Raw genomic sequence first — 11,980 nt, forward strand, 5'->3', positions numbered from 1 at the left:
GCTCTCCCTGAACATTACAGCTAAAATGAGGCTCTTCAATTTTTCTTAGAGATCTTTAGCAAGGTGCCTTGACATGGAAATCCTGCAACTACTGACACGTGTAAACATCATCAACATACCCTTCCCGAAAGAACTTATAGCTTTTCTCTCCAGCATTCTTTTTTCCGCCTTGCTCGAGCCACGAAGACCATGTTCTTTGACCCAAATTTTGGAAAATTTGATCAGTTCTATTCTTTATTGAATAGACAACTAAAGCAACGCACATGATTAACACAACAAATAAAGAAAATATTAAGGGAGCCTCGTTTTCACGCAATGTAGACACCCAATTCAATGTCACGTGTGTGTTAGCCGAATTTGTCTATGCATCATGACAATGTGAGATATCGAACCTTCCTGGGTAGACGTCACAAGAGCCACTGGACCCATTCTCCTCAAACTCAGTCGCGAAACAAAATGCCGGTGTTTTGGAGCTATTTTCGAGATTTCGTCAGGGTACAGAAAATCGAGGATTTGACCGAATCCAAAAATTATTTTGCAGAAGTATTTCCAAACAAGTAGATTCGTTTTAGCAAAAAAAAAATTGGGGTTAGGTACACTTTAAGTCCAACAAAGAATCCCTGATAACATAAACAGAAAAAATAGATTTGCAGTCACATGATTTATTGACTTCATTTACCTTTAAGTTTACAACTCTGAGTTATGGTTTTAAAGCATTATAAATACAATATGAAAATAATCAAGAACTAAAAAGGCATAAAATACGGCATAATTGTGTTTGTTGTAGCAAATGAAATTGAAAGTACCATTCCTTTTGCATCAATAACCCTTAAAGTTTTGGAGGTATTGGAAATAAATTTACATTTGACATTTAAATAAAGCATCACATTTACAATACATATTTTGTATTTATCTACTTTCAACAAAAATTCAAATACATCTAAACTATTACGTTACTGCATTGGTAAAAAAAAAACGTAGTAGGATGACTGACACTTTCGAATGTAATGTTCCGTTCTTGATTATAAAAGCTTACTGATATTGCAACTCAGCCGAGACATACATGTCACGTATCCCTGTATCAAATCAATGTAACTCAGGAATCCTTGTTTCACAATAAGAGCTTTTTTTATGCACTGCAACAGCAGGGTAGCAAGGCAACACAAATAAGAAAAGCAGCTAAGATGGAAACAGTAGGATACAGTACGCAGCGAATTACAATACAAGGTAGGTTTAGCCTCCGTATTCTCCCAATCAGCTGGACAAAGTTAAATTTGCACGGCGCGTTAAACATTTCAGCTTTACAATATCGAGTACGTTGTGACATGCAAAATTCAAAAGAATGCACGACATAATAAGACGATGCTGTCCGAGTAAATATAGCGACGCTTAAAGCCGTCTAATCAATGTTTCAATAGGAAACAGAAACGTAATTTGCAACAGAAGTAGCTATTTTCATCGACGCCATTTTCGTGTAGGGATGCATTTTGCTCCCACCTCGAAAACAATAATACACAGCTTCCTTCCGCAAAGGTGGACGTTCCATTTCAGAATGCATCGTTATTTAGTCCGCTATTGCAAACAGTTCACTGCTTCAACTCCAACATGTACACAAGCTATCAATGTTGACAAGCTCAACTTTAATTTAAGCTTGAAACTCTTACCTGATCCGACATTCCCTCACCAACTGATGACCATCGCTGGCCGGAAAAATTGCCTTTGTCGTTTTCTGCAACTGTTTTAGAAAAGCTGGTAGCGACTCCTTGACGCTGGAAGAGGTAACTTGCAACTTCGCCGTTCGATTTTCCACCTACAATTTCGAAGCCACCGTTGTTCGTCTTCGATCCACCATTACTGGTGCGTCCTACGAGTTTTGGAGTCATACCATTGCTGTGGTACGCTCCATCTTCCCATCCAACTTCGTTCATGCCAAGAACACATGGAAAACTCATTGGACGGATCTAGAAGGAATAGAATATCTTCAAGCTCAAAAACGAGCACAATGCACTCCTAATAACTAAAGAACGGGGGTGTGACGTGCTGCGTTTGCAAAAACTACCAGGATACTAAACATTCATCTTAAAAAATAATCAGTGAGACATATACACCAATTATTTGCGGCCTTCGATACTACGCAATAACATATCTAGGACAAAAGATGATCGTTGAACTAACCGGATGCAAAAGGCCTATGAAAGAAAGGCCATTCTTGGCATGGCCGTCGCTTGCTGGCTTGTCAGATAAGGAGAATCCCATGACTCTTTGCGCGACGAAATATAAACACGTGGTTTGTTTTTGATTGCTTTGGCACACGTGCAACGAACTTCGCAAACTTTTCTTCGCAAAGCTGAGGTCAATCACGTAATTGCAAGAAAACTAATCCTTGACCTAGGTATTTTCAAACTTGAACTTTGTAATTCCTGTAGAAACTCTACATTGAAATTCAGGTGAGGAGTTTCGCTACAATATTTTTTCCAGTTTTTCTGCAATCTAGTAGCATGTGAAATTAATATTTAAAACACAGTGTTCTTGACATTTAAATTTCTATTGTTGGAGATGAGTTAAAATTTCGAATGAGCAAGTGAATATAATTCACTAAAAGAGGCTTTTTGTTACTGTGGGCTCTATCAGAAACAACTGATTTATGACCCTTATTAAATGATATCCTCGTCAGTTACGACCGAGCTCGCGGTAAAGTACTGTAAACAACCCTTGGAATGTCGCTCGAGGAAATTGTTCCATTATTCATACACTGCAAGAGGCCGTTCAAAGGCAATGCAGGAGTTTTTTCAAAAGAATTCTACACGTAGTGTGACCTTAGTGAGATGGAACAGAGAAACAATTTGCCGAATCTTTTTATATTCTTAATCTCACGAGTGTAAAAGCGCAATGTTGGGTATGTTGTTGGTGTTCTCCTTACTGTAGTATGTTCCTCTACTCCTACTGCTTCAAAATTCACAGACGTCCCCACGCTCGACACCAAGGTACTTACATGATCACATTTAATCCTGCCGTAAGATCTTGCCTTCCAAGGCCAATTGTTAATTTGTGGTGAAAATTGTGGCTTTCTTTGAAGTTTGCTAGTCATTTCATTTTTTGGTGGTCGGGACAAAGTTCCCTCACCAACAGTTGTGTGTCAGAGGAGCGAAGAGATGTGAATGAGGAAACCCTAGCCTCACTTTCACGTCAATTTCGCAGCAGCTCTACCCGGCATGCACTGAGCACAGCTCTCATGGATAGCGGAGTAGCTGGATGACTATGAAATTTCTCAGCTGGACACATCTAATTTCTCTCTTTCTTTTGGAGTTTTTCGGTTTTGGCGTTGACTTTGCAACGAACGTGCACACGCAACAGCATTCAGGTATATACAGTTTCACACAATTTCAGCAGAAAATCTGGCTTTCATAAGTTAAGCCGTTATCATCTTTATTGCAGCTGATTAGATGACTGAAGGAATTTTGTTTTTGTTTGCTTGACGTTACAGAACTTGAGTGCTTATTCACACGAAGAACAACGTCTTGTGTTTATTCACTCGTGTTGAACGACGAACGTCAAACCATATTACCTTCTTTTGTAGGAATGTTAGTAACTTTGATATGACCTGAACCTAGTTTTAAATCTAAGTAAGTTTTCTAAAACACTTGGAATAATTTGGCATTCTTGCGGCCCGCGATTTAGTGTCTGTATTCAAAGTCCTACCTTACATGTAAATTGTGGGACAGACAAGGGCCGTTTTCATGCACTTTGTAACTCAATTAACATTTATCCAGACTTTCTTATGCTGGTAATTCCTAGTCGCTTTGTAATTCTCTCTCCATTATAAAACAAAATGCGAAGAACTCATTAACTTATTTCCGATGATAATATTAACAGACCATTTTTCTCACTCACATTATATTAATGGAGCATCAACAACTTAACAAGTCTTGTATTTTATTTTCTTTTTCATTTTTTCTTGATCATTTGTGAAGTTTAAATAAAGTTAAATCGTCCGAAAACCTTTTCTACTAAGCTCACACAAACCCAAATGAATTCTTTGCTTTCAGCTCTATTCATAACTATTTTGTTCATATCGGTATTTGGCCACATTTACAACTTACCCTTGATTCTGGTCCTGGCTGATTGACAGCCACAGGAAGGGTTATAAACACCATCCCAACTCTGAACCAATAGTTTCTTTTCAAACATAGCCAGGATACATTGAAAAGAGAGTGAAAAGCACTAACAATGAAATTCTTGTAGCAAGTTCAAATGTTGTTTTCAAGAAAATGTTGACAGTAGATCAATTTAGGTGTTCTTGAGTTAATTAGTAATTAGACAAGTTTACAGTTTGAATTATAAATCAATGTAGGTGATATTTCATTGGTTTGTCCTCTATTGTGTTCACAGTTTGCTAATTTTGAATGTGTTCCACCTGCATCTGTTTTTCTAAGAAACTGATTGAAAAGATCACAACCTTTGTTATGACACACCAATTCCTTTTTGTGATTTTAACCTTGAAGGCCAATATCAACTGATCCATAGTTAGAAAAGATAACCAAGAAATGAAACATTTAAATAATAATACTAATGATGTGTTTCAATGTTGAATTAATATTATATTGTATTGGTTTCATTTCCTATGATGAATGTAGCTAATCTAACAATTCATGTAATTTTCAAGTCTTCTAACTAATCTTCAGTTAACAAAGAAAGTTTGACTATCCATGCCTATCATCCATGAAGCCTACACTGAGATGAAGGAGTTAGGTCATCAAAATGTTCCTCATGATTTCTCCTAATATTGAATTTTATTACCTCACTAGTAGATGGCTTATTATTACGTGTGCCATATGATTTCTAGAGGAATTGAGAGAATTTTTGTTGTTTATAATATTAGATAACAAAAATTAATTTTATTCCTTCAAGTCTTAGGTTAAATTTCAGAAAGGAGTTTCCATTGCAAAAGGGGAAGTTTAAGAGAAACAATTGATTTTTATAAACTTTTCCAGTTTTCCAGAGTTTTCCAGTGTCAATATTGTTTTGAGTCATCCCATACCTAATTCTGTATGTACGTTACATATACATGTAGATCATGCAGGCAACCAAATATAAGGTTAGGAAAGGTATGGCTAAACCAAGACTAGATACTGACACTTGCCCGCTTTCCATGGGAAAGTAAATTTACCTCTTGGAAAGTAAAAAATCAAAAAAGAACCAAAATACTTACTTGATCTGGGAAGTAAATTTTGGGCTATGCTGGAAAGTAACTTTTACACTAATCAGTGATGTTCCGTCTTCAAATGGTTGACTTTACACCATTCTAGCATTTACCAATCTACCATGTCAAAGTATCAAGAGAGCTGCTGAGAAGGTCTGGGTATGATAAATACACATGGTATGGTGCAATCGATACTGCACTCCATTTTGAAAAGTAAAATTTTGAGATGGAAAGCAGATCTTTAAATCTACTTTCCAAGGTGGAAAGTGGTGTAAATAGTGTCAAGTCCTCACCAAACAGAAACATTCTGCACACATGTAAGAAAACCAAAACCTTCCTTTAGCACAATGGTAGAGTAAAAAGATAAAAACCTATAAGAAAGAATAAAAAACTTGAACTTACTTGTAAACTACATGTAAATATCTGCTCAGCTGGCTTAGCAAAAGGAATGTTTTGAGTCTTGGTTATCTGATCAGAGAGTCTAATAAAGGAATTGAACTTACAAGACTGAACAACTCTCAGTCGTCTGCAGGGAAACATGATTGCAAAATTTGAGGTGTCTTGGGCCAACCTTTCAAAAAATAAAAAATTACATGTAAAAGCCAACATCATAATTTTCCATTTTATCTTTAAATTTAATTAATTTCATCCTGTGAAAGTTATTATTTTTAAAATCTGAAAAGGCAAATGGGTTTGTTTACTCAACTTAGTCTTTGAGTCAGCTCACATGCCGTCTACTAGCAATTTGTCAAAAAATCTTTGCAACAGGCGAGTTACTCAGATACTAAACAACAAAACTACTTTATTTTAGTTGCATTTAGTTCACCAGTTTAGTTCTCCAAAATAGTTTTTCCGGTGTGAAATTTTTTAAAAGTTTGAAGTTGTTCTACAAAAACAATTTCTGTCAGTCATTGTGAATCACTTGAAATCAGACTTTTCTACCATAAATTGAATAGCAGAAAGTGAGCAAATTCATTATTAATAAGTGTATTCCACAGGAATTCTCTTAAATACAGCAACAATCACAGAGGTAAACTCAACTCAAATATACTCAGTTTTTACTTAAAATTTTACTAGGAAACAAACACAAGACTACGTGTCATTACAGCGCCAAGCCTCAAACAACCAAATAAGACCAAAGAAACTCTCACAACTTCAAAACACTCAACTGAATTTACTTACAGTGACTTTTACTTTCCATTTAAAAGTGAATAGAGATAAACTTTCATTGATTAATCGTTGATGGAAGTGTAAAATAGGCAAAAGATTGACGATTACCGCTACTTCATTCAGGAAAATAGATCAACACAATGATTCGCCCTGCGGATGGGAAAATTCTGCCTGCTCCAGGAACCAATCAGATTGCAGAATTTGTTGAATTCAGCCTGCTCACAAACTGAGGAAAAAAAAAAGAGTTTCATCACAAGTCGACCCTCTGCTGAAATGAAGCAAATTTTGAAAGTAGTAAAAATTTGTGAATTTCAAAACAGAATAGGCCAATTTTGATAATTATTCTATCAAAATTCCAACTCGGCTCTGAGGCTTAGGGGAATGAAACAAAAGAAATCGCATTGAGGATAATGGATGAGTAATTAATTTCTTTTGTTTTATTCCCCTAAGCCTCAGAGCTAAGTTAGAATTTTAATATATCACAATTGGCCTATTTCCCAGTCATTTGACAGTAAATACGGTCAGTGTTAAAATGAAAGGAAGTTCAAAGGTATAATTAACTTGAAGAAACAACCCAACACCAACATTTATACATTTCAACATGTATGCATCACATGTAGTGGACATCCAACTTCTCATTCTTGTTTTGTGGGTAGGAAAAGTATATTAACGTAACTGAAGTTCGACAAAGTATGGTTAACATTGTTGACAATTCTTCGTTTGCACTGTCATGCAATAAAAATATAATTCGAAAACCATTCAGTGGATAAAGTCGAGAAATTGTTGTGTTATAGAAGGTAAAAAAAGACATTTCTCCAAGTTTTAGGTCTGTGTGTTTTCCCAAACTTCAAGTATTTTTCAAAATATTTTGCTCAGATTTACAGAGCCGAGTATGGAGCCACCATGTTGATGCCCCTCCCCAACAATATTGTTACCATTGGAAACAAAGAAAGTTTCCCGTGGCAACACCTAATGCTGTGTGGATAGCCCTGTAATAGACTAGCATCCCATCCAGGCAGGAGCAGAAAAACTCTTAGACACTTCATGCAACATAGAAGTTGGAGATAAGCATTGCCTAATGGGCCACTTTGCTTGTATGCTGACTTTACTTTTTTCAACCTTTAATGTGATTAAGCCTTATAGTTGTCCTGGTTTTGGTGCATCTCTGGTGTAAGCAAACTCTCAATCCAGTTTCTATCTTGCTCAAATGTAACAGATTTGAAGCACATCTCTGGCATACTTGAATGATTTGTCAAATCTTTCACTAGACTATAGGTGACAGGTTTCCAGTGCATCTCTTCTGTACACAAACCCTTTCTCAGGCCCCTTGCTGGCTCTCAGTCAACATATTTTGAGTGCATCTCTCATATTAATGGTTTGTTACCAAGTATTAGATGCTAGCTTGCTTGCACATCTCGTGTAAACAATTTGCTATCCAGTCTTTTGCTCACTCACTGCAAGTTTATTTTAGCACATCTCTTATGTACGCCAACTTTTTTCTGGTGTCTTGTTTGTTTATTGTCAACAAGTTTTTAGGGTAAATAAACCTTTTCCTGTCTTTTACTCAATGATACTCAACACAGATTCAGTGCATCTATTGCGTAAACACTTTTTATCGGGTCTCTTGTTCACCCACAGTCAACTAATTTTTAATCGCATATCTTGGGTAAAAAAAATTTTGATGAAGTCTTTTGCTCAATCCCAGTTAACACGTTTTTAGTACGCTCTACTTCAGCAAGCTTTTCAGCTAGTCTCTTGCCCCCCTCGTGGTCAAACATTTTTTTAGCCTGCACTCATCTTTAACACTGACAGTTGAGAAGTTGTTTGCAGGTCTCTTGTATAAAATGAACTTCCTACCAAGTAACTCACTCAATCATTAACTCTCATAGTATTAAAAAGTCAAAACTCAGGTGACCTTTTCTTTTATATCATGTTTAGTTGCTTTTCTTACTGAATCTAAAAGTTGAATGCAGGGGTTTCATAAAGGGCTGGTCACTGGGCAAATTGACCAGCTGAGAGGATGGTTTTGCCTGCCTGGTTTGACCATGTAGAGGAAAGTTTTTGTTACAAAGAAATTCAGTTCAATAAGTTTTGCCTGCCAGTGAAAACCAGTTGGCCCACCTACTGAAAACAGTTATGAAATCCCTGTGAATGTAACATTGACAAGAGTTAGCTGTTGGTCATTCCTTTAATTTATAAGATGTAGAGGATTTTAGAAGAGTTCATTTCTTCAGGACCTTCACTGTGCAATGTGTAATCAGCCTCCAACTAAGTAGGGCACAGTGGGTCTCAAGAGAGCTGCCCTACAAATCTGTTCTACAGCTGGAATTGCCTATTGCAAACTGTCATCACTCAGACTCTAGTATGACACTAGGCTTGGTTATCAAATCTATTAACAAATGATTGAACAAGTGCATTTGTCAGTTACAGTAGAGCATGTCTCATAAATTATAACCCTTTGATGAGGCTGTAACAGACTTTTCATATTGCATTCTTTCCCTTATAATCCAGGTTCCAGTCACTCAAAAGACAAACTAATGACATTTTGTTACGAATCAAAATGTTCGAAATATAACACAAGTCTTGAAGCAAATTTTCAAGATCTGAACTATTTTCTTTGAATGAAATTTTGAAAGGACCACACAGTAAATTTCACAAAATTTCGCATCTGTTCAGTGAAGAAACACTGGGCATCCGAATTTTGTTCAAGATTAAATTCCAGTTGTTTTAGTTGAAACCCCCCTGAATGTGTTAAAATGAATATGTAAAGCTAGTGATTGAAAAGGTATAATACAAGACTGTCAGGGGCAGAATTGACCAAGGAATGTATTTTTTTTTTAATTTACAGATTCTTTACTTTGTAGAAAATGTGGACATGACATCACAGTGGCTGCAAACCTCAATAACATAGGCAGTAAACTTGCCATTCGACAGAGGAATGACACTATACTTGGAGTCAAGCATTGTCTTATTCAACTCTTCAAGAATCCTCATGGTATACTGTATTGTTGAGATCGTTCAAAGAGACATTTGTGTACGGTGTATATTAAATATAATTATAATGTACAGTTGACTATTAGTTTTTGCATCTCGATCTTTCTGTAGACTGGCTGTCAATTCTATCAGATACAAGCATTCTCTCTGAATGACATACAGTTATTATTAGCTTTCAAGATTAGATATACCAGTAAGTCATTTCAGCAGTTTGCCATTCATTTCATCCTGACATGAACTGCTTTACATATTAAATATTTTTTGCAGGTCAGCATTTTGAACTTGTAACAGCCACCTCTGCAAATATTAAAGGACATGGTGAGGTAGGCCACGAATGATAAACGGCCTTTTTTTATATTGTCCATGTCTGGAATGTGAATGATATAAAGGAGTTCCTTAGTTTTGATGCAGTTTTATGACTGTTAAAAGTGAATATGCCGTTGATGCCAATATTCTGCATTATCCTGGTTTCTCAAACCTCTAAGGGAAGCAAAAAGAATTGCTTTTATTAAAAAGTTGGGAGTTTGTGAAGGCAATGATTATGGAGGGGATATTTTTGAAATTTGCTCAATTGCTTACTGGTAGATTTTTTAACATTTTATCTGTTGTTTTATATTTCTCCATTTAAAAACAGTATTCAGATCTGATATAATTTTGATAACCCCTTGCCATGTTACAGCATACACACTCTTCTGGATTCAGTGACCAACAGAGAAAAATGTTGTAGACATCTTTGATCACCTGAACTGATCAATAATTAAGCAATAGAGCATTTTTCCATATTTATGTAGCCTCATCTAAACACATGGGGGGTTTAGAGAATTTGAGACAGTTTTGCAGACCTGAGATGCGGTCTCAGGTTTACCTAACTTTTGAGAATTCTCCCAGCCCCAAAGTGTTTAGATGAGGCTATGTAAAAATGGAAAAAGCACCCTATTGCTTTTATAAAATGTTTCTCAAAAATACACGTGCAAATCTAAAACGTCACAACCATGTTTGCACACTCTCATCAAAACAAACGAAAAATGAGAGTGCAGGTATTACATGTATCTCGTTTATTTTACAACATGCAATATAGCAACATTCCACAGAAGTTAATAGACAGTATCAGATGACAGATTTGTTGTTTGCTGTCTTTTTTTATTTGTATATTTTTTATTCATATAGATACTGGTATTTTTATATTTTTATTAGGGCACTTGCACTACTTGTTGTTTACTGTTTACATTTGCAAAAAACAAAAAAAAACAAAAAAAAAAATAGGGAAATCAACCCAACATCTTTAATTCTCTGGGTGTGTATTCTGCTTCGGGGGGGAAGGGGTGGGGGTGTTTCAGAGCACCACTTGTTCAGCAGTGAGTGAACATTTGCATTATACCAATATTGTAGTATAACTTGAAAAAGAGTGGCAGTATTGATCCATCAAAGTAGCACTGCTGAAAAGTGCTGGAATCACAATAGCCACCACCTAAATCTTTGTACCTTAACAATGTATTTAGTGAAGGGCAAAAAGGGATTCCATAGCAATTCCTTGCTTGTTCTTTTTCTTGTTTTATTTTTGTCATTTATAAATAGATTTACAACATACAAACTACTTTGAGAGACTACTCAGATCTTGAGTACATATGGAGTTTAATACAGCTCTGTTTCACAGGCTAACAAAGTTAACCCACTCATCAGTTAGTTTTCATATACATTGAAACCTATGAAAATACACTTACATATTTACAAATACATATTTACAACATATCAATGTATAAGGCAAGGAAGCTCAGGGAAGCCAATAAGGCTTATGTAAAAGACTACCTTACAGATACTTGGTGTCAGAGTGCTGGACTATTTGCCATTTGGGATCACTTTAACAAGTTGAATTCTTGCATTTTGATTGTTCTTACTTATGATCAATTGGAGGACAAACCCATTGATGACATTATAAACATTTTTTTGTTTAATTCATGTAAAGCAAATAGATTCCATGTTGCCATGTGTCTGTTCACTAATACATCACAGAAGACGTTAAATCAGTGACACATTTGGCAAGCTTTGGGTGCCACTTTTTTGTTCTTACCTCATTTGACGTCATCTGTGATCAAGTACTAAACAGTAACAGAGAATCTATTTGTAAGTTGAATATTAAATATTTCCATTTTCAATAATTTTTTGACAGGCCTTTGAAGAGCATTCTTGGTTTCCTGGTTATGCATGGCGGATAGCTGTGTGCCCACAGTGTGGTGCCCATATGGGATGGTAAGACACCTTAGTAAGTCTTGTTTTGTGAAGTATATATGAAATAATTCATATTTGAACTGCGGTTGTAGATGAGTGTAGATAAGTCTTGTTTTGTTATTATTCAAGGCTGTGCAGGACCCTTGCCTATTGCTGAAAACCTGGTTAGGGTGTCGTTCCATACACTTAAACCCTTTCTCAATTACTGTCCAACTTTTTAAACTATTTTTCTGCAACTGAATTTAATAATTAAAAATTACATTTTATAGTTTACTACAATGCCACATTCAATTACAGGTGTTCAACTATTAAAATTGTTATAATATAAGTTGTAGCCAGTGTTTGTTTTGTTTTGTCATATATTTTCCATTTTTCTCGAACAATTTCTTC

The 11,980-nt window shown here is 35.8% G+C and overlaps 3 protein-coding genes across 6 annotated transcripts in view; 1 reads left to right on the forward strand and 2 right to left on the reverse strand.

Annotated features, from left to right (window-relative positions):
* The window catches only part of LOC110057137 (pumilio homolog 2-like), a 34,248-nt gene extending 31,140 nt beyond the window's left edge, over positions 1-3,108 (reverse strand). The window contains exons 1-2 of one of the 2 annotated variants that reach the window (XM_089271351.1): positions 2,993-3,108; positions 1,665-1,961 (exon numbers count right to left, since the gene is read on the reverse strand). In XM_089271351.1, the coding sequence (XP_089127477.1) occupies positions 1,665-1,961; positions 2,993-3,088 (393 nt within the window). In that variant the 5' untranslated portion in view covers positions 3,089-3,108. Of the gene's footprint in view, positions 1-1,664; positions 1,962-2,175; positions 2,282-2,992 lie in introns of those variants that run through there. The other variant, XM_020763716.2, reaches the window with a different exon arrangement.
* Positions 3,109-3,204: 96 nt separating this feature from the next.
* Positions 3,205-11,980, forward strand: part of LOC110057139 (uncharacterized) — a 10,771-nt gene continuing 1,995 nt past the window's right edge. For 2 of the 3 annotated variants that reach the window (XM_020763718.2, XM_089271354.1), the window contains exons 1-4: positions 3,205-3,361; positions 9,219-9,365; positions 9,632-9,687; positions 11,532-11,611. In XM_020763718.2, the coding sequence (XP_020619377.1) occupies positions 3,253-3,361; positions 9,219-9,365; positions 9,632-9,687; positions 11,532-11,611 (392 nt within the window). In that variant the 5' untranslated portion in view covers positions 3,205-3,252. The remainder of the gene's footprint in view (positions 3,362-9,218; positions 9,366-9,631; positions 9,688-11,531; positions 11,612-11,980) is intronic. The other variant, XM_020763720.2, reaches the window with a different exon arrangement.
* Positions 10,896-11,980, reverse strand: part of LOC110057150 (uncharacterized) — a 21,829-nt gene continuing 20,744 nt past the window's right edge. Inside the window, exon 12 of the mRNA XM_020763733.2 lies at positions 10,896-11,980. This exon is cut by the window's right edge and continues 4,058 nt beyond it. The gene's annotated coding sequence lies outside the window, so the exon portion shown is untranslated.

The sequence above is a fragment of the Orbicella faveolata genome, unplaced genomic scaffold (genome assembly GCF_042242905.1).
Source record: "Orbicella faveolata isolate gen_17 unplaced genomic scaffold, um_ofav_v1 contig_34, whole genome shotgun sequence".
Lineage (NCBI taxonomy): Eukaryota > Metazoa > Cnidaria > Anthozoa > Scleractinia > Merulinidae > Orbicella > Orbicella faveolata.